This window comes from Rhinolophus ferrumequinum, chromosome 15 (genome assembly GCF_004115265.2).
Source record: "Rhinolophus ferrumequinum isolate MPI-CBG mRhiFer1 chromosome 15, mRhiFer1_v1.p, whole genome shotgun sequence".
NCBI classification, from domain to species: domain Eukaryota; kingdom Metazoa; phylum Chordata; class Mammalia; order Chiroptera; family Rhinolophidae; genus Rhinolophus; species Rhinolophus ferrumequinum.
The window spans coordinates 8,777,388-8,804,354 of NC_046298.1; the positions used below are offsets into that span (position 1 = coordinate 8,777,388).

The following is a 26,967-nucleotide window of genomic DNA, read 5'->3' on the forward strand; positions in this document are numbered from 1 at the left end:
GCAGACGGCTTTTACTGATATTAAGATAAAGGCCAGGTTCATCACCACGACCCCCAAAGCCCTCACAGGCAGATTGTTGCTGACCCTTTCAACCCATGATTTTCTTCCTCAAATTGGACCCTGCTGACTGCCAGGCCCATCTCATCACCCTGCCCCCTACCTTTCTCAGATAAAGGGAACTCCCTTCTCCAGTGCATCCTGCTGTGTTTCATCTCTGGACCTTTGTATGTGTTGCCCCAGACTGTGCCTGAAACATCCCTTTCACCGCTCCCAACCCAAACCTTTGTTTTGTAGCTCTTCAGGTCTCAGCTCAGAAGTCACTTCTTCCAGGAAGCCTTCCCTGACCATCTATACTAGTTTAGAGGCTGAGGTAAGGTGTTGCCAGGACCTGCTGGAGATCCCCCATCACAGCTTAGCACTTAATTATTCTTCCTGAGAGAGGGAGGGGACATTCCTGAGAGACAGGTAGCAGGACTTCTGTGTTTCCAAGTGTATATCTATTAGGTTGGTGCAAAAGTCATTGCGGTTTAAAAGGTTAAAAATAATTGCAATAACTGCAAAGACTTGTGCACCAACCTAACAGCACCTAGCATTATGCCTGAGGCCCAGTAAATGCTTAAATATTTGCAGAAGGAAGAAAGAAAAGAGGCAAAGAAGAAAGGCAGGAAGGGAGGAAGGAAAGAAGGGAGGAAGGAGAGTGGGACACTCCAGTTTATCTGTTTCCATCTGTCGCTTTCCATTTTGTCCATCTCTCTCTATCTTCATCTCTAAACATCTACAATCTTTCTCCATCACGTAGCTGACGTCTGCTTCTGACCCTTCCTTTCCATCTCTGACCCGTGTCCCTGGAAGTGCTGACATTCTTGCCCCCCGGGCGTCCTTCCAAGAACCGCCGTTCTCCAATATCGTGAGTCTACAGTGGTCGTGGCAGATGTTTCCCCGCAGGGGGTCTCTTAGGCTTTGTGCCCGGATTGGTGTGTAGGGGTAAAAAGGTCGCGCCCTGCTGCTGCACGCAGAGGCCTGGAGCAGCAGGCGGCAGGGAAAAGAGGCGGAGAAAGGCAAGGAGGATAAAAGAGGAGGGCGAGTGGGGGAGTGGTGCGGAGAGAGGCGGGCCTGAGCGCCCCCCGCCCCCCCCCACCTCCCTACATTGCCAGCGCCCTCCCAGCCCAGCCGGCCACATCTGGCGGCTGCCCTCCCTTGTTTCCGCTGCATCCAGACTTCCTCCGGCAGCGGCTGGAGGCTGCGCATCTGGGGCTTTAAACATACAAAGGGACTCCGGGACCGGCAAGCACAGGCGGTGGTGGCACGGGCCGGGGAGCGGGGGCCGGACCATGCGCGGCTGAGCGGGCAAAGCAGAGGCCGCCGAGTCTAGTGGTCCCTTGGAGCGCAGCGCTGCGCGGCGGAGCAAGCGCCAGCCAGGAGGCGACTCAGCCACACGCGCCGAGCCAGTGACCCCTGGGCGACGTGTGGGCCCGGGAGAGCAATGACCGATGCGCGAGTGGCCCGGGGCGCGCTTGCCGGCCCCCTACGGGCGCTTTGCGTCCTGGGCTGCCTGTTGGGCCGGGCCGCCACCCGGCCATCTCCCATCATCAAGTTCCCCGGAGATGTCGCCCCCAAAACGGACAAAGAGTTGGCTGTGGTGAGTTGCTCCGCGGGCCTCAGCGAGCCAAGTTTATAAAAACTAGGAGGCGGAGGGTGGGGGTCTCCCAGCCATACCTCCTCCCTACCTCTGGGGACAGACAACATGGGGGAGGGGCTTCAGTAAACAGCTCGGTGGGGGTGGGGGTGGGGGTAAAGTCGGCCTGCTGGAGGAGGGATCTGTTTTGGAAACCATAGGGGATCTTTGGTAAGTGGAGAAGGTCTTTGATAAACCACTTGGCAACTTTCAGGACACAGCAGGGAGGAGAGAAACACTCAGGGAAGGGAAGGAGGTGCTTTGGCAAACAGCTGGAAAAGGCCCCTTTTGTAAATAACGGGGACGTTGTATAGTATCTGGGGGATTTGGCAAGGGGGCTGGCTTTGTAAACAACTTTTGGACACATCTGTAGGGTTGGCTAACCAGGCCCTTGGCTAGCCTCTTGGTAGGCCTTTGGCAAAAGGCCTAAAGGGGTCCCTTTTGTAAACGGTGGAGGATCTTTTTAACCCCCTGCAGCACTTTGGGAAGGGGATTCTTTGACGCACAATTTGGATAAACTCTTGCACACGTTAAGTTCGAGTTCCAGGCCAAGCAGGACTTGGCAAACATCTGGTAACCTTTGGCACACATCTGGACAGGGGCCTTGGACAGACCTGCGTGAGGGAACCTTTGGGCAAATATTCAGGGCAGGAAGGAAAAGGAGAGCGCATCTTTTTTGCCTGGCTCAGTGGACAAGTTGGCCTGGAGAGTCAAGGGTTGGACCTCAGAAAGTTTCCTCGAACTTCTGCAAAGAGGTTGGAGGGCAGGAGAGAGGTGGCCAGCGGGGCGGGGATGGAGAGAGGGGCAGGCGCAGGAGGCCTGGCGCGTGGGGCGGGGGCGGTGGAACCCGCGGGTGGGAGAGTGGCCAGCCAGCCCTCCCTCCTGGCGGGGCTCCGAGCTGCGGCTCAGATGTTGTTCTGAGAGGGAGCACGCCTGGCTCCAGGCGCACCCAGGCCTCAGCGGGATTCGGGGGGCAGCGGAAGGGCACTACCCCTCACCCTGTCAGTGCCTCAAGCAGGAGACCCCTCAAAATGTTCCTTCTAGCCCACAAGACATCTGCCCCTTATTGCTTTAACTCCCTAGAAATCCCCTATGCTCCATCAGCCTGATCCCCAACCTGCCCAAGACAGCACTTTTATGCCCCAGGTCACCCTGGGCACCCCTTCTCAGGATGTGACCCCCCCTTTTCCTGCATCTAAGCCTCTGTCCCTTCTGCATAAATGGGTTGGGAGACTTTACATTTTTAGGGGGCTACTTTTCTCACAGGTCTGGAGCTGGCTGGCATTGTGATGTGGCTCTTGGTTGGGGGTGAGGGTAGAATTTTGGAGCATTGACAAAGCTACCTGGGCCCCCACACCTTCCACAGCGTGTGCAAGTCTATGTCGCCTATAGGCCATGCAGTGGGAGGTTTGAGAAGTGGGCTTCAAACGCCGGAGTGCACTCACCAACTGGCCTAGTAAGTGTGGGCAAATGACCACCTCTCAGTCTCAGCTTCTTGTGCAAAGGGAGGATGATAATGATACCTCTTGGACACTTTGAAGTAGCACATGGTAAGCCCTCCATCAGTATTAGTCATTATTGTTATTATTATTATTCTTATACCCTGTATCTTCCCTTTTCTAACTATCCCCCCAAACAAGGTTATGGCCCCTGTAAAAGGGTCTCCTGACTCCTTTCACCTTTCTAATGCAGTACCCAGCACATATTTAATTTTGCATTTATTTCTGGTCCATCAGCCTTCTCCCATTGGGGTTTGAGCCCTACAGACTAGAAACATCTGTTGTGTTCACCAGTTTATCCCAACACTAGCAACAGGCCTAGAACATGGGACATACCAAAAAGTATTTGTTGAACAAATAAATGAGCTGCTTGGTTCCTGACTCTTTGTACGGGCCTGTTTGGTTTTGGCCTTGGTTTTGGCAGAGCCACTGCACAGCCCCTGAAGGACAGGACTATTTTCTTTTTGAAAATGATCATTCCAGGATATGAACCCAGGTCTCTGCGGCTGGAGCCCATGCACATAGCCCCTGAATCTCTCTATAAGAAAAGTGAGAAAAATAATCCTTATGTCATCAGCAGTTAGGTGGATTAAAAGAGGTGATGGAGGTAAAGAAGGGTGGTGGAGCGTTACAGTTCTGATCATGGCGCTGGAGCCAGATTGCTGGGGTCCAAATCCAGCTCTGCCATTTGTGAGCTGTGTGATCTTAGGCTAGTTTCTTAACCTCTCTGTACTTTAGTTTCTTCCTCTGTATGATGGGGAGAGTAATAATAAGTACATTATAGAGTTACTGTGAGCATTACAGTTACGTGCTAGCTTCAGTGCCTAGGCATATAGTAAGCACCCAGTGCATGGTAGCCATGCTCTCTGTGGCTGTTAAGTCTCTCAGCTAGTGGGTGTCAGAGCTGGTTTGGGAACCCAGGACTCCACCTAGTGCCCTGGGGCCCCTGGATTATGTCCTCTCTGAGCTATGGGGCTGGACGGGGGACTAGTTATTGTAGGGCTTTGGTCAGTACTATGCCATCCTAATGTGGCTGCTTGCCTCTGTTGCTCATTTCTTCCAGCAATACCTGAATACCTTCTATGGCTGCCCCAAGGAGAGGTGCAACCTGTTTGTGCTGAAGGACACACTGAAGAAGATGCAGAAGTTCTTTGGACTACCTCAGACAGGTGCCCTTGACCAGCGAACCATCGAGACCATGCGGAAGCCACGCTGCGGGAACCCCGACGTGGCCAACTACAACTTCTTCCCCCGCAAGCCCAAGTGGGACAAGAACCAGATCACGTACAGGTGCCGAGGCAGGGCTGGGGCAGCAGGGCCTCTGGGCTACGGGACACGGGGTTTCCTTGGGCCTCTCCCCACTCCGGGCAGCCAGGAGGTGACTCAGGAGGACTTAGCATCTTAAGAAGTTTGCATACAAAGTTCTTAGGAACCGGAGTCAGACAGACCTGAACTAGAATCTCATACTTACTAGGTGTGGGGCATTGGGCTACTTATTTTTCAGTGCCTTGAGCCTTGGCTTTCCAATCTACAAGATGGGAAACAAAACCTTCCTCATAGGTTGGTTGGGAACGAAGCTAGGTCACATTTCTAAAGGGCTTTCACAGTGTCCAGCATCTAGTAACAGTGTAATACCTGCTAGCCACCATTGTTACTAGATGGGGTCGTTGGTGTCGGTGGAGGGAGCTGGATGATTGGTTGCTAATTGGTTTTATGTTACAGTATAGAGTGGCTATAATTGGCTGTTGATTGAGCTGAGAGCTCTGTTCTGTACAGCTCATGCTGGATTCCAAGGATGAGGTCTCTGCCCTGTGTCCCATATGCACTATTCATGTCCCTGTGTGTCCCCGCAGCCAGAAGTAAGGGATGGGAGTCCTGAGACAGGGCCTGAAGGTGTTGGCTCATCTAGGACTGCACGGAACCTCAAGCCGTTCTGGGCAGGCTGTCCTCCCCGTGAGCTCTGCTCAGCACACGCCGTATACCTGCACAAGCATGGACACTCACAGGCACACACTTGTGCACACTCCAACGCATGCACCCCTCTTGCTTGTGCACACACCCACACACCTGTGCACATACACCCACCCTTGCACACATTCATGCACTCACACAGTTGCATATACACACACTTGCACACATGCATGTATGCTTGCATGCATGTGTATACACATGTTCCTTTGCACACACGTACACACTCATATGCATTTCTCCTACCTCCAGGATCATTGGCTACACGCCTGACCTTGACTCTGAGACGGTGGATGATGCCTTTGCTCGTGCCTTTCAAGTCTGGAGTGATGTGACCCCCCTACGGTTTTCTCGTATCCACGATGGAGAGGCTGACATAATGATTAACTTCGGCCGCTGGGGTAGGAGAGCTGGGGCCAGCAGGGGTTCAGTAAGGAGAGGGGGTGATCTGGCCATTAGAGAGGCACAGGGTCCCGAGGGCAGCTGAACGAGGAGAGTAGGTGTAGACACTGGAGCGGCTTAGATGGTCCATGTGGATGTGAGGGCAGATGACATGACACTGGGCCTTCCCTGGAGGCCGTGTAACCCTGAAAGAAGCAGTCTTCCTGCATGTCCAGCATGGTAGCCCCTAGACACCTAGGGCTATTTACATTTAAGTGAGTTACAATCAAATGAAATGTAGAATTCAGTTTCTCGGTCACACTAGCCACATTGCCAGTGCTCAGGAGCCCTATGGGCCAGTTGTGATGGACTGAAACAGCACAAAGAACATTCCCGTCGTCGCAGAAAGTGCAGTTGGGTGACACTGGGAGACACTGAGGGACTCTAGGTGTGAGAGTGGATCTGAAACAGCGGAGCAGTGTAGACATGAGTGAGTGGAATAGAACCTGGGGTTGGGGGTGTGAACACTGGCTGTAGTGGAGGCACGAGGGTAGGTAATGTAGACATTGTGAGTAGTATAGTGATGTGGGTAAATAGCACAGCACAGAAAAGAGTGTAGACGTGTGGGGGGTGGTATGGACCTGGGTGGCACAGTGGGCTTGGGGGTTGGTGGTACGGATATTCGCGGTGGACTTGCCAGCACAGTGTAGACCTTAGGATGGTAACCATCAAATCAGCAACTCTCTACTGACTTGCTGTGTCCCCGCTTCTGGATAACAGGACAGGGAAGGGGACAGATGCCAGGTGGGCTAAAGCGCTCCAACTGTGGATGGGGTGTGGCTGGGTTTCAGGGCCCAGCTTGGGCAGCTAGTAGCTGAGACCCAGTGTGTTGCAGAGCATGGAGACGGATACCCCTTTGATGGCAAGGATGGACTCCTGGCTCACGCCTTCGCCCCGGGCCCCGGTGTTGGAGGAGACTCCCACTTCGATGATGATGAGATGTGGACCCTGGGAGAAGGGCAAGGTAAGCGAGTGACCACCCACAGGCCTCCTCTCTGGTCCTCTGCATGGCTCCCTGTAGCCTAGTAAAAGGACTGTGCCTTCCTTAGCAATCTCAGGCACCTCCATCTGCTCTGGTGGGACCAGAGAGATGGGAAGGCGAGAGGAGTCGCGCAGAATTCGGGTCTCCCAGGAAAGGCCTGCAGAGACTCACCCCCATCCTGTGTCACCCCTCAGTGGTCCGTGTGAAGTACGGGAATGCTGATGGGGAGTTCTGCAAGTTCCCCTTCCTCTTCAATGGCAAGGAGTACACCAGCTGCACCGACACGGGCCGCAGTGACGGCTTCCTCTGGTGTTCCACCACCTACAACTTCGACAAGGATGGCAAATACGGCTTCTGCCCCCATGAATGTGAGTCCACCTGGCTTCCCACCTCAGACTCTCGCCTTCCCGGGCTCCCTGCTGTCCCCCGCCATCTACACGCCCCAGGTCTGGCACTGCCAGTCAACCAGCATCTCCCCAACTTTCTTCAAATCCCACTGTCCCTCTCACCTGTACAATTATTTATTTAATGTTGTCACTAAATCAATACTGTTTTAAGTGTCACCAGGAACAGTAAGATTTGTGAAATCACAGGTTTGATATGCTAAATATTTTTTTCTGACATACATTAGAATGAACTTAGAACTATTAAAATGCTTAATGGTTTTCTGTACACCCACACTCTCCCCTCCAGCCAGGATTGGGGGCTCAAAAGCATGAGTACAGGCTTGGGATAGGTCAGAAGTCTAGCAGTAGGATCAGGCGTGAGACTCAGACACCAAGGCTGGTTGGTACCCAACCTGGCTTGGGGATACCAACCCCTGGAATTTCAGCCATTACCCCTGGTTCTGATGACAATTCCAGTGGAGTGTGTGTGTGTGTGTGTGTGTGTGCGTGCGCGTGCATGCAAGGGGACAGTTCATCTGCCTCTTTCCGTTGCTGTCTGTCTTTGCTTGTGTCTGCATCTCTCTATCTTGGTAAAGGCATTAGACTTGACTCAATATTTGTGTGTGTGTGTTTGTCAATGCTCAAAGCATAAAATTTTCAAATATTTTGAAACCACATAGAAGGAAAAACATTTTTAAAGATGTAGGGGTATTGACATACACACTCAATTCTTTTTAAAAATATCCTTGACACACTTTATAATCAGAAATCATAAAACGATAGTATGTATAACTTTATACTTGGTCAAGCTGTCATAGTTGATGATGCTGGAGATTGAAAGCCCAGAACATTAGAGAAAAATGGGAGAAAATCCAAACGTTTTTCTAAATACTCCTTTCTCCTCTATCCTATGAAGACTCGTTGATCTATATATTTTACATGTTTGTGAATCTCTCTGACTCCGTCGCAACTGAACACTGACCACCAGCCCCAGGAAACTTTGTATTAAGTATGAATTCAAGCCGTTGACTATTAATACGTCAGTAATTTTAAATAGAAATATTTTAGGTATCTTGAATTTCCAACAGGGATTCAAGCAGCATTAACCCTCCCATGTGTCAACCCCTGTGATTAGAACCGAATGCCTTGATGATAGAAGTGGAAACAGCTGTAATTCATTAGTTTGGGAAGGGTTTTTCCCTGCATTGGACACCAGCCACGTACTTGGTCTTAGCCAGATGCAAGTACGCACAGCGTGCACGTGTTTGGGTCTTGGGGCAGAGGTTCTGGTGGTTCAGCCCCTCCTGACTGCTGAGTCAGTGTCTGTTTCTCTTCATCCTTGTTGGGGGCAGGATCTGAAAGGATATGGGGGCTTCCTGGGCGGCAGAAATGCAGCCGATGGGAGGCCAGAGGTGGAGGCTGGCCTCTGTGGAGGTTAACTCTTGACCTGTTCCCCCTCAGAGGCCACCGAGGCATCTGGCCTCAGTTTTGCCTCTTTCCTTAGTTCCACTGTGTCTGGGATTGTAGGAGAAGGTCCCTTGACTGGGGAGAGGGGAGCAATGAGGATAAGGGACCCACGTCCTACAATGGGTGGCGGGGCAGGGATTGGGCTCCATTCTGGTCGTGGTGGAGTTAACAGGGGCTGCTGAGGTCACCTCTGGCACCGCTATACACAGATGGTCCTTGTTACTCACTTGTGGTTTTGCTAGTTGGCAAATCTAGAGACGCACCATTTTGTAGCTTTGGGGTAGATGAGGGCACGGGAGCAGGGGGAGAACTCAAGACAGACAAGCCTAGGCTCTGAATCCCACTCTCTCCCCAAATTCTCCAGTCACGGCCTCTGTCGTGGGGAGGTCAGCGTGAGGGCCTGACGTGTGTAATAAAAGGTCCCCGAAGACACCGCCTCCTCTCCCTCCCCTGTCCTCCTCCTCTGCTTCCTGCAGGGACCACAGAAGAGTCATCCAGGAAAGTGCCTGGGGTTTAAAGGAGGTGAAGCTGTGTGTGTGTGTGTGTGTGTGTGTGTGTGTGTCAAAGAGTGAGCAAGACAGACTGAGATTGGTGTGTTTTGTAATTTTCAGTTACACCCTTTATCCGACTCTTCCATTTATGGGACCATGAACAGTGCTGAAACCAACTTTCTTTGTGCCTCAGCTTCCCTACCTGTCAAATGGAGAGACCCTTGTGGTCCTGCCTTCCATGGATGATATATTTAGTCATCCACACAGTGTGGATCAACATCCTCCACAGTCTGCATCAACCAGGCAGAGTGAACAGGGAGCTTGGGGTGGGGGCAGGGTTCTGGAGGCTGTGTGCCGTGTGCCCTGTAGTCACCATGTCACTGTGGGTGGAGGGTTTATAAGGTCCCAGGGAAGGATGGGGTTGGCCAGGAAGCCAGGGGTGGTCCCCAGGAGAAGCAGCAATGTGTAGATGCGTTTTACTATTTTGACCACCTTGCTGGTGTGAACTGGCAGGTTGGTGGCCAGCCAGCTCTGTGCCCACACAGGTGCCCATCTGATTTTCAGGTGGGCAGGTGGGTGGTGTCCCTGACATTCACATCCTCCCCCTCTCTCCCTACTCCTAGCCCTGCTCACCCTGGGTGGCAACGGCGATGGACAGCCCTGCAAGTTCCCGTTCCGGTTCCAGGGCACAAGCTACAACAGCTGCACCACGGAGGGCCGCACGGATGGCTACCGCTGGTGTGGCACCACCGAGGACTATGACCGCGACAAGAAGTACGGCTTCTGCCCCGAGACCGGTGGGTGTCGCTGCCTCTCCCTGCCGCTCAGACAGCACCCTGCCTTCTGATAGAAAGCCCATGAGAGGCCCCAACCTCCTTTCCCCAGCATGGGACACTGGTTAGAATACTGAACAGCTGGCACAGCAGGGGCACTGAAATCACAATAGACGTTGGGTACCAACCGCCATCACAGCCGCCCTGGTGATGCGTAGTGTCATGCCCACCCAGGACCCTCTCCGAATGACCCACACTCTCTCAGCCTCCCTGATAATTGTTTCTCTCTGCTTCTGTCTGATCTCGAAGTCTCTCTTTCCTGCCTCCTTTGTCAGCAAGGACTCTCTTCTGCTTTCCGCCCTTCTTCTTTCCTTCCTTCCTCCCTTCCTCCAAAAGGTATTTATTGAGCACCTACTTTCTGCAGGAGACACAGATAGGTCTCCTGCAGGACCCTGTGTGGTGAAGCTCATGGTTTAGGGAAGCGTGTTGGCACCACTAGCTCCGCCCTGCCCCCTTTGCCTCTGGACCTTCTGTCCCCCATGCATGGGAGGCTAATTAAAGCTCTGGGTTCTGGCTGCCTGGGTTTGAACCCCAGCACTGACCCTCCCTAGCAGTATGTGCTCAGGTAAGTTTCTTAATCTCTCTGAGCTCCGGTTTCCCCATCCATGAAACGGGGGAAACACACGGTCCCCACTGCACAGGGTTGTTGCGAGGGGGCTGAGGTGTGTGTAGAGCACTTAATCCAGTACCCAGGACTGAGCGAGCACTCAGTGAGTATGGTTGTTGACGTCCAGATAGTGTCGTTGTTCCCTGGTGGTGGTGGGCTTGGGTCCTCACTGCCCCTGACCCGTGTCCCTAACTCCACAGTCATGTCCACGGTTGGCGGAAACTCGGAAGGGGCCCCCTGTGTTTTCCCCTTCACCTTCCTGGGCAAAAAGCACGAGCGCTGCACCAGCGAAGGCCGCGGTGATGGGAAGATGTGGTGCTCCACCACGGACAGCTACGACGACGACCGCAAGTGGGGCTTCTGCCCTGACCAAGGTACGAGGCTCTGGCCATGGGGCCGACACACCCCCCCACCCCCACGTCTGGGCTGGAAACCTTCCTGAATCCCCACCCACCTCAGGCATAAACAGTGCCCTCCAGGTACCCACTGACCCTGGCAGAGACATTACTCTGGCTGAAGCCCTGCCCATCTGTGGTGGGGACTGTCCACTCTAGACCCACCTGCCGCAGAGACACGGCCCATTCCTGGTGCGCGCGGGGCTTAGGTCATCCAGGCAGAGACACAGCCTCTGAAATGCGTCCCTATCCAGCCTGGTACCTGCTTTCACTGAGTCTACCCCAAATGTCGTAATGCTGGGATCAGGGTACTTCCCTACCAGGCATTCCCACTTGAATGGACAGCCGCCTCCAAGGAGCTGGGTGGGCAGAAGAAGAGAGGAAACCAGGAAGCACTCATCCCTGCCCCAGCCCCGCTCTCTGTGCAGCACTGGAAAGCCCCGGAGCCCTCCCTGCCCCAGTGGCACCAACCTTTGCCAAGATGTGAGTGGGGGGTCCTCGTCAGCACTGCATGCTGAGGACACAGCCAGCGAGGGCAGCTCTCTGCCCTCTCAGACTTACAGGTGGGATGAGAGAGTGACCAGAAGATCGGCCATGACCGTACTGTGGGGTCAGTGCAGTGAGCAGGGTGCTTGTGCCCACTCTAGTCTGCAAGGCTCAGGGTCACTGGGCTCATGGATGGACCAAGATGGCCAGGTGAGAGGGCTGGTCCAGGGCCGGCCAGAAATAGGTCCGCCTCCCTTTATGTTACTTGTCTTTTTTATTTACAATGAGATGGAACTTGGAGAAGGCCAACGGACAGAGGCTGGCCAAAGGAGTTTTCTTATCCCCGCCAAATGTCAGGCTAGGACATAGCCTAATTTTACCTGCTCTGCTCCAGTTTCTACCTAGCAGTGGGATTCTCCATCTCTCAGATGGTTAGGCACACCTGGGCTGTACATCAGTTTCCTATGGCTGCCCTAACAGAGTATCCTAAACTGGGTAGCTTAAAACAACAGAAATGTGCTGTCTTGTGCTTCTGGAAGCTCGAAGTCTAAAACCAAGTAGGGCCACGTTTCCTCTGCAGGCCACATCACCCCACTCCTGCCTGTCATTACGTGGCCTTTTCCCCTCTGTGTTCATCTCTGTGTCTTTCCTTATAAGGATATGCGTGGTACTGGATGAAGGGCCCATCCTACACCCATCTGACCTCATTTTCACTTATATCTTAACTACCTCTGCAAAGAACCTATTTCCAGATAAAGTCAGCTTCACAGGTATTGGGGGTTAGGACTTGGACATCTTTTGTAGGGACACAATTCAACCCATCAACAGGGTGTGAGATAGGGTTTTCCTGCTGTCTGTGGCTGAGTGTGGACAGCCACTCCATGTAGGAATGGTTTCACTACTTTCCCTGGGGCAGGAATGGCAGACCCTCAGGGCCAGCCTGTCCCCACTCTTACCTATTTGGAGACCCTGCGGAGCAGGTTTTGCTGCTCCTCTGTATAGAGGAACACAAAAAGCCAGGAAGTACAACTTTTAACGAATGGGACTTTAAGTAGAGAATTTGCAGATGTTGCTGCTTCTCCCTTACAGCACGCGTGCAGCCTGCCCTGGAGAGGAACAACAGGGGACTTTGGCTGACCCTGCGTGAAAAGAATAGGCATCGTCTATTAATCCCAGAATTGTCAGGAGAAGGAAAAATCAATACGTGCCATTTCCAGGGCTGTCAGTCCCACCATGGGATGTCGTCATAAGTTTCCATTGCTGGGGCCAGGGCCTGACTCCTCCCTTGTCTCTCCTTGTCTTTCTGCCCCCTCCCCTCTCTACGGCCCTCAGGGTACAGCCTGTTCCTGGTGGCAGCCCACGAGTTTGGCCACGCAATGGGCCTGGAGCACTCGGAGGACCCTGGAGCCCTGATGGCACCCATTTACACCTACACCAAGAACTTCCGCCTGTCCCAGGACGACGTCAAGGGCATTCAAGACCTGTATGGTAAGCCCCAGCTTGGGGCTGTGAGGTGGGGGTCTGGGAAGCTGTGCAGCCTGGGATGGAGGCCCAGCGGGTGGAACCAGTAAGGTCCCATCTATCCAGGATTGCAGGACACAAGTGCAGGAGGCGGGAGTGTTGACCTGGTCTGGGGGCCCCGGGGATAGTCCCTTGCCTCTCCAAGTAACATCAGTGTTGGTGCCCCTGTTGGTTCCCCAGCGCCATGCTGTGAGACAGGTGGGGTGGAAAAGGGGCTGTCCGTCTTCTAAGCAAGTAAACTGAGGCCCGAGAACAGTAACCTTTCTGGCCCAAGGTCACCAGTTTCTAGCAACTGAGTTAGGTTTAGAATCCAGAAGAATTAACTAAATACAGTGTAGAAGTGTTCCCTGTGTGGGGAATGCCCTTAATGATACAGGGGTGCAAGTTTCTAGTTTTCATAATTATTCCTTTATTTTAATATGTAATGGGAACAATACACCTTGTACCTGAGACCAATGATTGATTTATCATTAATGCTTGCAGTGAGGCTAGAGTTTAAAAAGTAAGTCCATGTTTTAAAAACAGTAGTAGATATATGGTACCTGGACCATGCCAAAATAGTGAAAGTGGCACTTGAACCATGAACCTGGGGAAACACTGGATTTGGAAAGAACACGAGACTGAGTGAGAGATGCTAGATTCTAGCGCTGCCTCTGCCACTCACCAGCTGCAAGAGCTGGAGCAGGTCTTTACCTCTCTGGACTCAGTTTCCTCATCTGTGAAATGGGAATAATAATGATGCCGACCTCCCAGGGATGTAGTGCGGACTGATTTGGGTGACGTCAGTGAAGCATGTTATAAAGTGCGAAGGGCCCTGGGATTCTGGTTTCTCTTCAGTCTCCTCTCCACATCCAGGCGTTGTCTCCCTCTCACCCAGGCTTACGCTAGGCCAGAATAGTCTTTCTTCTGATGCTTAGCAGGGTGGGTGGGCGGCCCTGGGGGCTCAGCCTGGTGGGAGAAGCCCTGGAGCTGGGCAGAGTCTGATGTCAGGTGTCCTCCTCCAGGGGTCTCCCCTGACATTGACCCTGGCACTGGCACCGGCCCCACCCCCACGCTGGGACCTGTCACTCCGAAGCTCTGCGCACAGGACTTAATCTTTGATGGCATCTCTCAGATTCGTGGGGAGATCTTCTTCTTCAAGGACCGGTGAGTGCGGGAGCTTGCTTCTTGTCCTCTACCCTCATTCTTCTTGTGTCCCACCCGTTGCCCAGGGACCGCACTGGGGACTTCGCAGAATGCCCTGTAGAGACAGTTTTCCCCTCCAGATCGCAGTGGCTTACCACCCCAGGCATTTCTTTTGCTCTCTCTTCGTCTGTGGCTCGCCTGGGTGTCTTGGCTTCAGGTTGCAGTTTGGGGTAGGTATGCTATGCTTTGCTGTCACTCATTCTCCTGGGATGAGTGGCTACTCGTGGCAGATGGCAGAAGCCCAAGAGGCCAAATCAAACCACATGAGCACATTAAAGCATCATGTTGGAGAATATCCCATTGACTGAAGCAAATCACATGGCCAAGCCCAACACCAGCTCTGGGGGTGGGGGTGGAACTGTGAAGTCACATGACAACAGACATGATGTGTGTTTCTAAAGAGGGATGGAGGGAAGAATTAGAAACAATAATCCGGGCTACCACAGGCCTTCTCCTGTAATGACCTTGACCTCACATAGCCCAAGTGCTCTATGTACAGGGAGGAAGTAACTGGAGGGTACAGAAAGGGGGTATCCTTCATGCTATAAAGGCCTGCACTTAATTGACCAAGCGCCGAGACTCACCCAGCTGCCCTTGGCCTTCTGGGTAATGGCAGACAGGATCAGGACTGCATTAAAGGACGCATCCATCATCCATCTGTACATACGTACTCGTACACATATCCATCCATCCGTCCACCCACCCATCCATTATCTATCCATCATCCATTATCCATTATCAATTCGTCATCATCCATCCATCCATCCATCCATCCATCCATCATCTGTCCATTTATCCATTCATAGAGCATGGTAGTTGACAGAATGGGCTCTGGAGCCAAATTGCCTGGGTTAGAATCCTGGACCTACTACTTACTGGTTACATGATCAAAGGCAAGTTAATTACGTATCTTCTTTGTGTCTCAGGTTCCTCATCTATAAAATGGGACTAACTTTCCAACCTATCTCACCACTCTGTTGCGAGAATTAGATGAGCTTAGTGCCTAGAACAATGTCTGACACAGAGTAACTGTGTTCAGTCCTACTAGCTATTATTATCAACAAATAAGTCCTTGGTCTCTGCTGTACCACATGCTTCTCTAGGCTTTAGGAACTGGGGAGGTGGATGACATGCTTGGGGCAGAGGAGCTTCTTAATGCCTAGATCGGTGTTCTCGAAGAGAGGTCCATGGGCCTCCTACCTCAGCACCCCTTAGGGTGTGAGTGTTAAAAGTGTGGGTTTCTGCTCCCACCCCCAGGCCCTCTGGCTGGTGTCTCTAGGAGTGGGCTCCGGGAATCTGCATTTTAGCAAATGAAGCATCAGGCCCCTGATGACTCTGATGCACATGAGAGTTTGAACATCACCAGTCTGGTTTGGGAAACAGAGGCAGAGAGAACTGACAGTCGTAATACATGGCAGAATGAAAGGAATGTGGTCGCAGAAGCACTAACAGAAGCTTTGTGGACACATCCGAGTCAAGGAGCCTCCACAGGTGAGGCAGCACTTGAGGGGCCTGTAAGGAGAAGTGGATTCGGATGGATAGTGATGGCGCTGACAGGTTGGGAGGGTGTTTGAGACGAGCGGAACTGCAAGGGCAGAGCCGTGGAGAGGTGAAAGTTCCTGGCTTATACGGGGAGGAGCAGAGAGCCTGGTGAGGCTGGAAGCTGTTCCACACACTCTTGGAAAGGGCCTTTTCTACTCCCAGCACTGGGTTTGGTGCTGGGGCACAGATGCCAGCAGAGAGATAACAAGAGAGAGACTCAATGCAGGGAGAGAGAGATGAGACTCAAAATGCAATGAGAAGTCAGGTACCGTCAGGCCTTGAATGCCCAAACCAGGATGTAAGAACAGACGTCCATGCTGTCCTGCAGCCCCCATTACAGGGATGGGGAAGAAGTGAGTCTCGGGGGTCCCGCTTCCCAGCACCGTCTTAGCCTGGAGTTCTTCCCACGAAGGGAAGCCCTGACCACACCTGCTGACCTGAGATGTGTGGACCTAGGACGGGGTGCAGAACCCAGGCCCAGGTGCAGCCATCCCTGACCTGACACATCACACTTTCAAAGGGAAGTTGATGAGTATTTAGTGGGCTCATTAAATTAAGTGGTGACTATTTAAGCACCGATCAAGTACAAAAATTGGTGCTAGGCCTGGGGTGGGGAATGGGAAAGGCAGTACTGCAAGATGATTCAACTCGGACTTGGGAGTGAGATCTGAATTCGAATCCTGGTAACCTCTCTGAGCTTCATTTGCCAAATAAGGATCATTGTGATACCTTCCTGTACCAGGATGTTTTGGCTGCACGTATCAGAGAACCTCAACTCAAACCAGCTTAAACAATGGAGAGAAATTTCTCTCACGTGGCATGAAGTCCAGGGTTAGGGCTGCTTCCAGGGACAGAGAGAGGGCCTGTTATAATTTTGTCCATTGCCGTCCTCTGACTTCGTCCTAAGGCCAGGTTCCTCATGGTTAGAGTGGCTGCCAGTGGCAACTTGGGTGACAGGCTTCCTTGCCCACATCCAGCAGAGGAGAGAAGGAGAGAGAGAAAGAGAGAGATCTCCACATATGAAATATAAGTCAGTCTGTTCAATCTCATTGTGCCAACATAAGCCATATGACAACGGCCAAATCAATCACAGTTGCCAGGGAATGTAAAACTCTGATAGGCTGAAACCAGTGGTTCTCAAACTTTGGCATGCAGCAGAACCATCAGGAAGGCCCATTGAAACACAGTGCCGGACCCAAGCCAAGAGAGTCTGATCCACAGGTCTTGGGTGTAGCCTAATAATTTGCATTTCTAATGAGTTCCCAAGCAATGGTCTGGGGATCACACTCTGAGAACCAATGGCTTAAACTAATCGGAATGGGGATTCGGTCCACCTGCAAGTGATGATGGATCATAACCGGGGGAGTTCTGTAAGGAAGGATGGTAGGAAAATTAATAGATCGTAGATACTGGGTAGACCACCAAGAGTGCATGTTATCTTATGGTGAGGATTACAGTTTACAAGACATATAAAGTGCAGGCACTTAGCAGGCCCTCAATAAACGGGAACTCCTGCCGACGTGTACAAATCCATTCCGTTTCAGTTTAGGAAATGCTATCGAGTGCCATCAGCCCCTGCCTCCGTTGGCTTCTAACATAGTAGTAGAAATAGGACATTTAAAAAACCCATCGAACTATCATTCCAGGCACTCAGTGTTGATGATTTTGAGAGGCTCAGAAGAGGGGGAATACAGTATGGACAGCAGTAGTTAGGGAAGGCTTCCTGGAGGAGGGAGCAAGTGAGGGAGAAAAAATGTTGCTTCTCAGTGCCAGCACCTTGCAAAGGGGGCTCTGCCCATTCTGCAATCCTTCTCCAACCTTCCTTTGATCTTGTTTCCACCTCTCAGGGCGTGATCTCTAGGATGTTTCTGAAGGGGCTTGGGGAGATAGCTGTACCTGTGGTTACAGCTGCAGAGTGACTGACGGGGTGGTTTCCTGTGTCCCTTTCCTCTCCTCAGGTTCATTTGGCGAACAGTGACGGCCCATGAGAAACCCACAGGGCCCCTGCTGGTGGCCACATTCTGGCCTGAGCTCCCAGAAAAGATCGATGCTGTGTACGAGGCCCCACAGGAGGAGAAGGCTGTGTTCTTTGCAGGTGTGTGGGAAGGGTCCTGCCTGGCCCTCGGCTCCACGGAGCCCTGCGCCGTGGCACCTGTGTACCTGTGGGTGCTCCCTTCCACATTATGGACCCACTCTTTCCACCATCATTTCCCAAAGGGTGGGATGCATGTGGGTGCAGACACCAAGCATCAAATAGCACTGGCCCACCAAGGGAACGTTTCATTACCTTTTAATTATTTTTCAGTCCTTTCAGTTCCTTGTCTAGAAGGAAAATTGCAGTTCAGTGCTTGGTGTCTCTACCACCTTTCTAGAGCTAGAGCCTTTGGCAGGCAACAATTTTAGTTAGAATTTTTTTAAAAAGCCAATTTGTTTTTGTCTTTCAATTTTAAAGTATGCTATTTGTAAAGATTTCGTAATGAACTCCTTGAAAGTCAAATATTAACTAAATCATTGTACAAGGAGTCACCGTAAGTGGTAAAAGTCATCAAGGGTCGCGTGGCTAACATTTGGGGAACCCTGCTCATTCAGCCTTTATTTGAGCACTTGCCATGTGCCGGGGACCCAGCCCCTGCCCTCACAGAACTCAGAAACTAGTTGGGGAAACAGAAAAGCAGGCTGTTGTGGGGGAGAGCAGTAAGGGCTGTGGTTCAGGAGGAGGACCGGCAGGGTCCCTGCCCTGGTCTGAGCTGGGGGCACAGGGGCAGCTTCCTGGAGTTGCCGAAGGCTTGGCCAACCCTGTGGGTGCATGTTCCCCAGTTTGGCTCCCCATTTCCTCCAACCCAGAACAGTCATGGGTCAAGGTCAGGGCAGTACTGGCCCCCAGGGCATCTTTGTGCAAATTAGGAAAAGGTGCTTCTTCATGGCAGGCGTGGCACTTAGAGGGCATGGCTTGATGAGGGGAGCGAGGGCCGGGCTCATCCCCCACTCTCCTCCTTGGCCAGGAACATTTTCTAACCAATTCTAAAACTGTCTATGTGGGCTCTGATCTGGGCTCTGAATCTGGACGTGAGCAGGAACTTGTCTCCCTGTTGAGAATGGCTACAGACGATGGGAGGAACAGGCTGACCTGGGGCATTTCAGCACCCGTCACCGTCACCAACACACCATTTGCTTCCACCCCAGGGAATGAATACTGGGTCTATTCAGCCAGCACCCTGGAGCCAGGGTACCCCAAGCCACTGACCAACCTGGGGCTGCCCCCTGATATTGAACGAGTGGATGCTGCCTTTAACTGGAGCAAGAATAAGAAGACATACATCTTTGCTGGAGAGAAATTCTGGAGGTAAGGGGGGTGGTAGAAAGGAGGGCAGCATAGCCGGCTGCATGGACATAGAGGAGACACTCCTGGCTCAAGTTCGGAGGTTGGTGGGTCATGGATGCCCCATCTCTGGTCTCTAACCTGCCAGGGCTGCAGCCCCGTTGAGAAGTCACCAAAGGACGACCCATCCTTGTGCACATTACTGGTACAATTCTGGTTAGAACCTCCCTTCCCTTCTCAGAAATTTTTTGATTGGGCTCATGTCTGTTTGGTCTGGAGTGTCACAATTTGGGATTACTCGCTGAAGAAGTGGGTAATAAAAATAAAGATAATAGTTGCTGTTACTGACACTCTTCCAAGGGCTTTATGAGGTGGGAATTATGATTATCAGTCCCATTTTATAGGTGAGGACACTTGGGTTCAGAGAGGTTAAATATCTAGCTTAAAGTCACACAGCCAGGTAATGGTTGGATTTGAACCCTGGAATTCTGGCTCCAAGAGAACATGCTGTTTCTCACTACTCTACATTGTACCTGAGATAGTGGGGTTCCAAGAAATGGGGGGGGTGGAAGCAGGGATGGCAGAGGGCAAAATAGGGTGAAGACTGACAGACAGATGCACCCATTTCCCTCAGGATCCAGCGTCCATATCAGGCCCCATGGAATCCGCAGGCAGCTTCTGGCATGTCTGCAACAGGCCCATTGGCTGTGGGTGCAGGCTGGCAGGGGGCCAGCTCGGAAGCAGGTAGCTCTCTGCTCCAGGTCATCTAAAGGGAAGGATTCAATTCGGAGAGACCATGGTCAGGGCTAAGGGTCAGGGAGCCCAACATCTAGGAATGGTCGGTGAGAAGCAGCCCAGACCGCAGGACTTTGATTAAAATTCTTCATATTCCCCAGATAAGGAAACTGTGCTCCAAAGAAGTGAAATCATATGTCTAAGTTATTAATATGCTGGTGTGTTGGCCACAGAGCCAGGGTGAGAGCTGCTTCTCCTGTCCTCTAACCCTGTCCCCCTCCACGGTGCCCTCAGGGTCATTTGGTGGGGGGGCGGAGGGGTGGTGGGGTGTCTGCAACCACCCTTCCTCCTAGTGCTCCCATGTTCTTCCTGTGGCTGCCACTGCATCCGGGCCCTTTGTCTCTCACCCCTTAATTGATCCCGCTTTCCTCCTAAGGCCCCACTCTTCTCCCCTTCCCACCACTGCTACCTCCAGCTTCCCTGCATTCAGAAGCTGGTTTTGTCCCAGGTTGCCCGTGTCCGGGTGGAATTCCAGATGTATTGCTGAGATACTTAGCAACGTAGGCCGATTGATATCTCAAGCCTCAAAAATAAATAAATAAATAATAAATAAATAAAGTCAGGAAACCACAGAGCGGGCTTTCTGCCCACAGGCTCCAGAATACTCCCCGGTACTGCAAATGGTGTCTTGGCCTGACAGGTGCTCTGAATCTCCAAATCTTAGAATGTGGACAGTGAGGGCACAGACTCACAGAGACGGGAATCGTACAAGCGTAGAACCCTAGTGTCTTCAAATCATGGTGGTAGAAGGACTTTTATAATCAACCTCCATTGCATTCTGTGTATGTAAACATACAGGAACAGACGTGTCCATGTGTGACTATGAGTGTGCACACCCACGCATGTACACACACACACACACACACACACACACACAATCAGGCTAAAGCAATGCTTTGCTGGGTTTCTAGCAGAATTATCCGCCTCCCAGTTCTTTTCCGAAATAAGCTCACCTCCCAAAGCCAGGGTCCAGGGTGGACAGCCTGCTTTGTAAAGGAAGCTCCATGAAACTTCCTTAAAAGCGGCAGAGCTGCAGGGCCTATCAGAAGCTCTGGGCTGCGTTGCCAGAGGAGACAGATCTCTCTCCCAGGAGAGATGCTTCATGAGCTTGAGGCATTGGTCCTAATGCAGCATCTGTAAGGCTCTTGCGACCTCCTTGCTGGAGAAGGAGAGAAAGCCCTAGAGTGATAGAGGACGAGCAGCTGCCTTCAGCCTGGGCATCCCCTACTTCATGCCAGGGAGTGCTCAGCCCCTGCTTCTGGACGCTTCCACTAAACCCTCAAATATCTATTCAATATCTCCTCTGTGCCTGGCACTTAGCTAGGTGCTGGAAGACAGTGATCAAGAAATAGTCACTCCTCTTTCATGGAGTTTACAGTAGGGTGAGGGAAAGAGACACGTTTGAATAAAATAATAATAGCTCTCGTGATGGGTCCTGTACCACATTCCAGGCTGTGCATTTTACCCGTACATTTCAGTTATGGTAGATACTATTTATTAGCTCCATTTTCCAGGCGTGGAAACTGAAGCTGATGTGCTTCAGAATACACCAGTTGGAAAGCTCAGACACAAATGTCTGTGTTCTTAAACACCTGATTTACTGTAATTTCTACAGTCTCAGAGATGTAGAGGGTGTCACAGAGAAAACTTTCAAAACAGTGTACCAGTGAATGGGAAACACTGTAGGAGGAGACTGTGGGGACAGAGAGGAAAGTGAAGAGAGGTGGTCCCCTTCAGAGCCAGCATCTTCTGATGCCACAATGTCATGTTCTTCCTGCAGGAAAAGAACTTGGAAGCAAATTGATTCACTTATTTGAGCCTCAGTTTCCTCATCTTTAAAATGGAGTTGATTCCTGTCCTCCCTACCTTCTGTGGGTTGAGTGAGAAAGAACTGAGGACAAGTTCACGATCACCGAACTTTGAGCCATCATCACTTTAGAGAGTGTAGTTGGAGGTGTCAGTGGAAGTGATGCAGGTGGTGTGCTGGACTTGGGAGGTGGGGCCCTTGATTTTCATCTCCCAGGTCGTGAGGAGGCATGTTAGGTTTTGCAAAAAGAAGTCTTACGAAGCAGCTGCGATTAAGGAAGGCTTTTCTGGCAGTTTTTAGGGTACTGGGCAGAGAGGAAAGACCCCTGTGGAAGGGAGTTCAGAGGAGAAGCTGTTGTTGGCGTCTGAGGTAGAGCTTGTCGGGCTGGTCGTGGGGAAGAAGGGAGTCGGCTATGAGGCGCTGTAGAAGCATGCGTGGCTGTCACCAGGATGGCATTCAAACACAGATGTTATCTGGTTGACTGCAATATCCACAGGCACATAGTGGGATCTTGTTAAATATTTATAGAATAATTAATAGGTTGAGTGTAAGTGGAGAAACAAAGGAATCAAAAGGACCCCAGCATTTAAAAAGTTCTCCAAAAAATTAAAGACACAGGTGTTACTAGCCAGGAAGAAGTATATGCCAACTAATACTCAAGGTATTTACCTGAATTAAAGGCAGAGCCCAGCATAACGATCAGCCAGGACTGGGTGGGGGAGGTCCTCTTCGTGACAAGCAGGGCTTGGACTCATGCACCAGCTGGCATTGTAACCTCGCTGTCCCAGCTGACGTCATCTCCCAGGACACAGACTGTCATCTCCACCTGACAGATAAAAAAGTAGCAATTTGTCTGAGCTACGCAGGAAAAGAATGATGGGGCAGCTCCCATCCCTGGACTCCTAGTCCAGTGCTCCTCACACTGCACTAGCGATCAAAGTTTGTAAAGGAACTAGTATTTCCCAAATACCCACCAATGACTAGACATGGGGCAAGTCACTCTGCATGTTATTGTATTTCGTGTATCAGTATACATTAATTAATACATTAAATTAAATAGAACCCCATCTTCCAGATGGTAAACCTGAGACTCAGAGAACACCTCACAGCCCTGGGGCCAGAGAGACCTGGGTTGGACCACCACTTCGAAGCTGGGTGTCCTTTTTAAGGGTCTGGTCTGTAACATGGGTATTGGGGTAAGAAGAGTGTCATAGGATTGCCCTAAGGATTGACTGAGGAAGTAAATGAAAAGTGGTTAACACTCTGCTTAAAGATTAGCAATACTCAAGATTGTTTTTCTGGGGCTGTGAAGGTCGTACAATGGCTGAGCGGTGGAGCTGGGATTCAGACCCAGTTCTGACAACGTGTCCTTCCAGTCCAGTCAGCGGCTTGCCTCCCTGAAGGGCTAGGTCTGCTTTCCCAGGCCCACCCAGAAGCCATCAGCTGGGCCCTCCCCTCCAGGTCCAGGGAGGGATGGCTTTTAGGGAGGCCGCACTGCTTCACCATGTCTGGGTCCTTGCAGATACAATGAGGTGAAGAAGAAAATGGATCCTGGCTTCCCCAAGCTCATCGCAGACGCCTGGACCGCCGTCCCTGATAACCTGGACGCCGTGCTGGACCTGCAGGGTAGTGGTAAGCTGCCCAGGCCTCTGTCCGCTTTCTAGGACTCCGCGCCCCCAGCCAGGGCCCAGCTCCTGCAAGCACACAAGCCCTCATTGTGCGTGGAGGCATGCAGTGCCCGGGAAAACAAACCAGCCCCTTCAGCCCAGTGCTGGGAAGGCATCCAGACCCCTGACCTTTGCTCACTCAGTGGGCTCCAGGCAGTAAGACCCAGAAAGGCCCCTCACAGCTGCAGGGCGTGGAGCCAGGGAAGGGGAGGGCGGGAGGCCTGTGGGGGACGGGGAAAACACGAGCTCTGTGCCCTGGATTCATTCCAGGGTTTCATCCAGGCCCTTTTGGTTTCCACAGGAGGCCTCGTGACCGCCTCCCATTAGCAGAAGGATGGCTCCATTTGAGACAGGACAAACTTTGTCATGGCCTCTTGCTGATGTGGCAAAGATCCCCCACTCATCTCAATTTGCCTCAATTTGCCTGAATGAAAACAACCAGCATCATCGAGGGATAGAATTTGGAGTTTGAAAACCATATTCCTAAGGAGGCTTCTGTGAGCTCTCTAGGGTGCTGGAAATGGTCCAGTTTGGCTTTTTAGAGGATAATTTAATTAAATTCCACAAAGCTTTTTTGTTTTGTTTTGTTTTGTTTTTAAGCCCCTATCATACGCTGGCTAAGTACATGGCCCTGACCTCCAGTAGCTAAAGGTCTTACAGGTCCAACAAAAAGCAGTGTACAGTCATGTGCTGGGTCAAGGATTATCTTCAGGAATAAATATCTATTAAGCACCTACTATGTACTAGGGTTTTAAAGGAAATAAATGAGATCATGTATGTCAGGAGTCACAATTCCAAAGCCCATAATGGCCAGGCCAGTAGCACAAATGAGTGAAGTAAGTGAGGCAGACAGTAGGGAGTGGTGGGGTCTGTAGTGAACCAGAGAGCACATGGCTCGTTTACAGGGCAAAGCTGCTTCCCTGCTTCTGGTGGCTGCTGTCCTGCAAGAGCTGGGTCCAGTGTAGCCGGCTGTTCTGGTTCTTTTAAAAGGAAGCAAAACACCTGTGTTTTCATGTGAAATTTCCAGATGTTTACACATTGGCAACTTTTTCAGAATTCAAAACAAAACAAAACAACTTGTGTGAGCCAAATCAAACCCGTCTGTGAGCCTAGTGGAATGAGCAGCCCCCTGGTTTACTGCCTCTGGGATGCAGAACGTGCTTAGTTTGGTGATTATGCACAGTGAAATACTGTTATTTATGTTAATAATAGCATATATTATCTAACTTCATCCTCACCACAAGCCCTACGAGGTTGCTGTCTTTATAGAGAGTTTACTTCCACAGCCATTTCCCTTTCTCCAACCTGAGAGGGGTCCTCTGTGGTTTGAAAGACGCTTCCCTATGGCAGGCAGAGTTTCAAAGCTCCCAAGAACCTTCCATGTGCCAGACTGTCCGAGGATGGGGTGGTCACAGCCTTTCCTCTTTCTCGTCCCAGGTTACAGCTACTTCTTCTACGGTGCCTATTACCTGAAGTTGGATAACCAAAGTCTGAAGAGCGTGAAGTTTGGTGGCGTCAGATCTGACTGGCTGGGCTGCTGAGCTGTCCCCTGCTCCCACAGGCCCTGCCTCCATCACTTCTGCACATTGGGCCTGAGCATCAGGGAAGGACCCAGAAGGGCCTGGCAGCCTTCAGCTCTGTGGTTAATCAGCATTCCTAACCCCACCTGGTAATTTAAGATTCCGGAGAGTGGCTCTGCCCTGTGCCCAAGGAAAGGTGCTGACTGTACCCCTCCCAGGTTCCCCTTCCCCCTTCCATATCCCACTAGCCCTCCAGAGCCACCCCCAAAGAGATGCTTTGATATCCTCCATGCGGCCCTGCCATGGGCTGCCCTGGTGCTGTTATACTTCAGGCTCCTCTCCCTCCACAACCTTCTGTGGCTTACAGCACCCTCAGAGCCAACAGAGACTGTCTCAAGAGGGCACTGGTGGCCCAACAGCCTGGCCTGAGGCAGTGGGAAAGAGGCATGGCCAGGAGACCACCCAGACCCTCGGCTTCTTGCTGCTGGCTGCCTTAGAACCTTCCCTACATTAGCAGTTTGCTTGGTATGCACTTTGTTCTTTTATTTTGATCGTTTTTATTTTTCCACTTTGAAATTGCATTTCCTGACAGAAGGACTCAGGCTGTCTGAAGCCACGGCACGATGCGTCTCAGCCCACCCAGCAATGGTTTCCTTGTTCACTCTATTTAGTATGCTCCCACCCCGTCACTTCCTCCACTGGATGGAGGAAAACCAAGCCATGGTTTCCCACTCAGCACTCCCCTCCTCGCCCTTCAACAATTCCCCATGGGAAATGTCAACAGGTATGAATAAAAACACCAACTGAGTGGCAGTGTTTGCCTCTGTTTCTGCAGAGCCTAGAGAGGGGCCATAGCCCCAGCCGAAGAAGGAAACTTACACCGTCTAACTCTCTGCTGGGCACAGGTGACTTGCTGAAAAGGTTAGAACAGCCAAAATAAACAGCAACAGACCCTCAGAGGGGATAAGCTGGAATCTCTCTGTCCCATAGAAAAAGCCTGTTACTGTAATTGCAGCATCTTGTTCCAGGTTCCCTTCCTCTTTGAGACTCAGTTTCTTCATTAACAATAATCCCAATTCTTGAAATATATGGTGATGGAAGGAGAACTGACTCTGGGTGGTGAACACACAATGGGATTTATAGATGATGTAATGCAGAATTGTACACCTGAAATCTATGTAATTTTACTAACAATTGTCACCCCAATAAATTTAAAAAAATAATAATAAATAAATAAATAAAAATTAAAAAAACAATAATCCCAATTCTAACACTACTAATAATACGGAGCAACAATGTCCCCCTCCATTAATAGAGGGCTTACTATAATATGTGCTGGGCACTGTGCATGCATTACTTCATTTAACCTTGACAACAACCTAAAGAGAGGGCTGCTATAATTAGCCCAACTTTTACTGATGAGGAAACTGAGGCCTAGAGAAAAGTGATTTGCCCATAGCTGTTAGGTAACAACCCAAGTCAAGGCCAAAGATGGCCTAGAGGCAGAGCTTTTGCCCTCAGCCCAGAACCTCCATCAGTATCCACCTTAAGTAAACAGCTAGGGGACAGATGTGGGTTTGCTTTCTAAGCACAGCTAGCACAGCTTCTATTAATGGGTAAGCTCCTTACCCTTCCTTCCCACCAGATTGTCACCCCTAAAATCCTCTTCTCTGTAGAAATTCTGTAGCTGCTGCGAAACAGAAATTTAAGGCCTACGAGTGTTTCAGAGGCCGCATCTGGCTTCAATTGTCTCTTGCTTCAGACCTCTCATGGTAGGGTTGGAGGGAAAGACGATGAGGAGTGGACAGGACTCTAAAGGTGACCTTGGTGGGACTAGAGTCACCTTTTTTCCTGTGGCCCCCCCAATGGCTCAGGCCCTTGAGAGCCCTGGGACCCAGCCTTCTGTGCAGGTATCTGGCTACAAGGGTCTGCCAGCCCATATATGAAGACCCCCGAGGCTGGGGAAGCTTATAGCATGGCTGTAATACACTGTTACTAAGGTTCTCTGTTACACTGAGAAACTTCAGCTGCTCCACAACATAATACCTAAAAGGGGCCATTTCTTGATTGCTTTTCTATGAAAACTATACGTGCATTCTTTTAATTGTTACTACAACCCTATGGAGTAGAAATTTATCTTTTACCATTCCTAGATGAGACTACAAGCTCAGAGAAATTAAGTGAGTAGCTGAAGGCCATATATCTATTGTGGGGTTGGAAGATTCTAGAATTTCCAATAGATGAGTTTGAAGGAGCAGCTGTCCCAGGGCCCGCCGACTCAGATTCTCATCATGCGTACATCCTGCTGTGAGAAGTTGATCAGAAAGGATAAGTCATTGACCCTCTCCATCTGACTCTCAGCCACTCAGGGTTTGACCAAC

The 26,967-nt window shown here is 51.2% G+C and overlaps 1 protein-coding gene across 1 annotated transcript; it reads left to right on the forward strand.

Annotated features, from left to right (window-relative positions):
* The first annotated feature begins 1,148 nt into the window (after positions 1 to 1,148).
* MMP2 (matrix metallopeptidase 2) lies at positions 1,149 to 25,396 on the forward strand. Its single transcript, XM_033129072.1, has 13 exons — positions 1,149 to 1,639; positions 4,238 to 4,464; positions 5,395 to 5,543; positions 6,419 to 6,547; positions 6,760 to 6,933; positions 9,533 to 9,706; positions 10,550 to 10,723; positions 12,563 to 12,718; positions 13,756 to 13,897; positions 17,437 to 17,573; positions 18,662 to 18,821; positions 22,922 to 23,031; positions 24,504 to 25,396. Exons 1-13 carry the CDS (start codon positions 1,484 to 1,486, stop codon positions 24,605 to 24,607), a joined length of 1,992 nt encoding a protein of 663 aa, XP_032984963.1. The 5' UTR covers positions 1,149 to 1,483; the 3' UTR covers positions 24,608 to 25,396.
* The last annotated feature ends 1,571 nt before the right edge of the window (positions 25,397 to 26,967 follow it).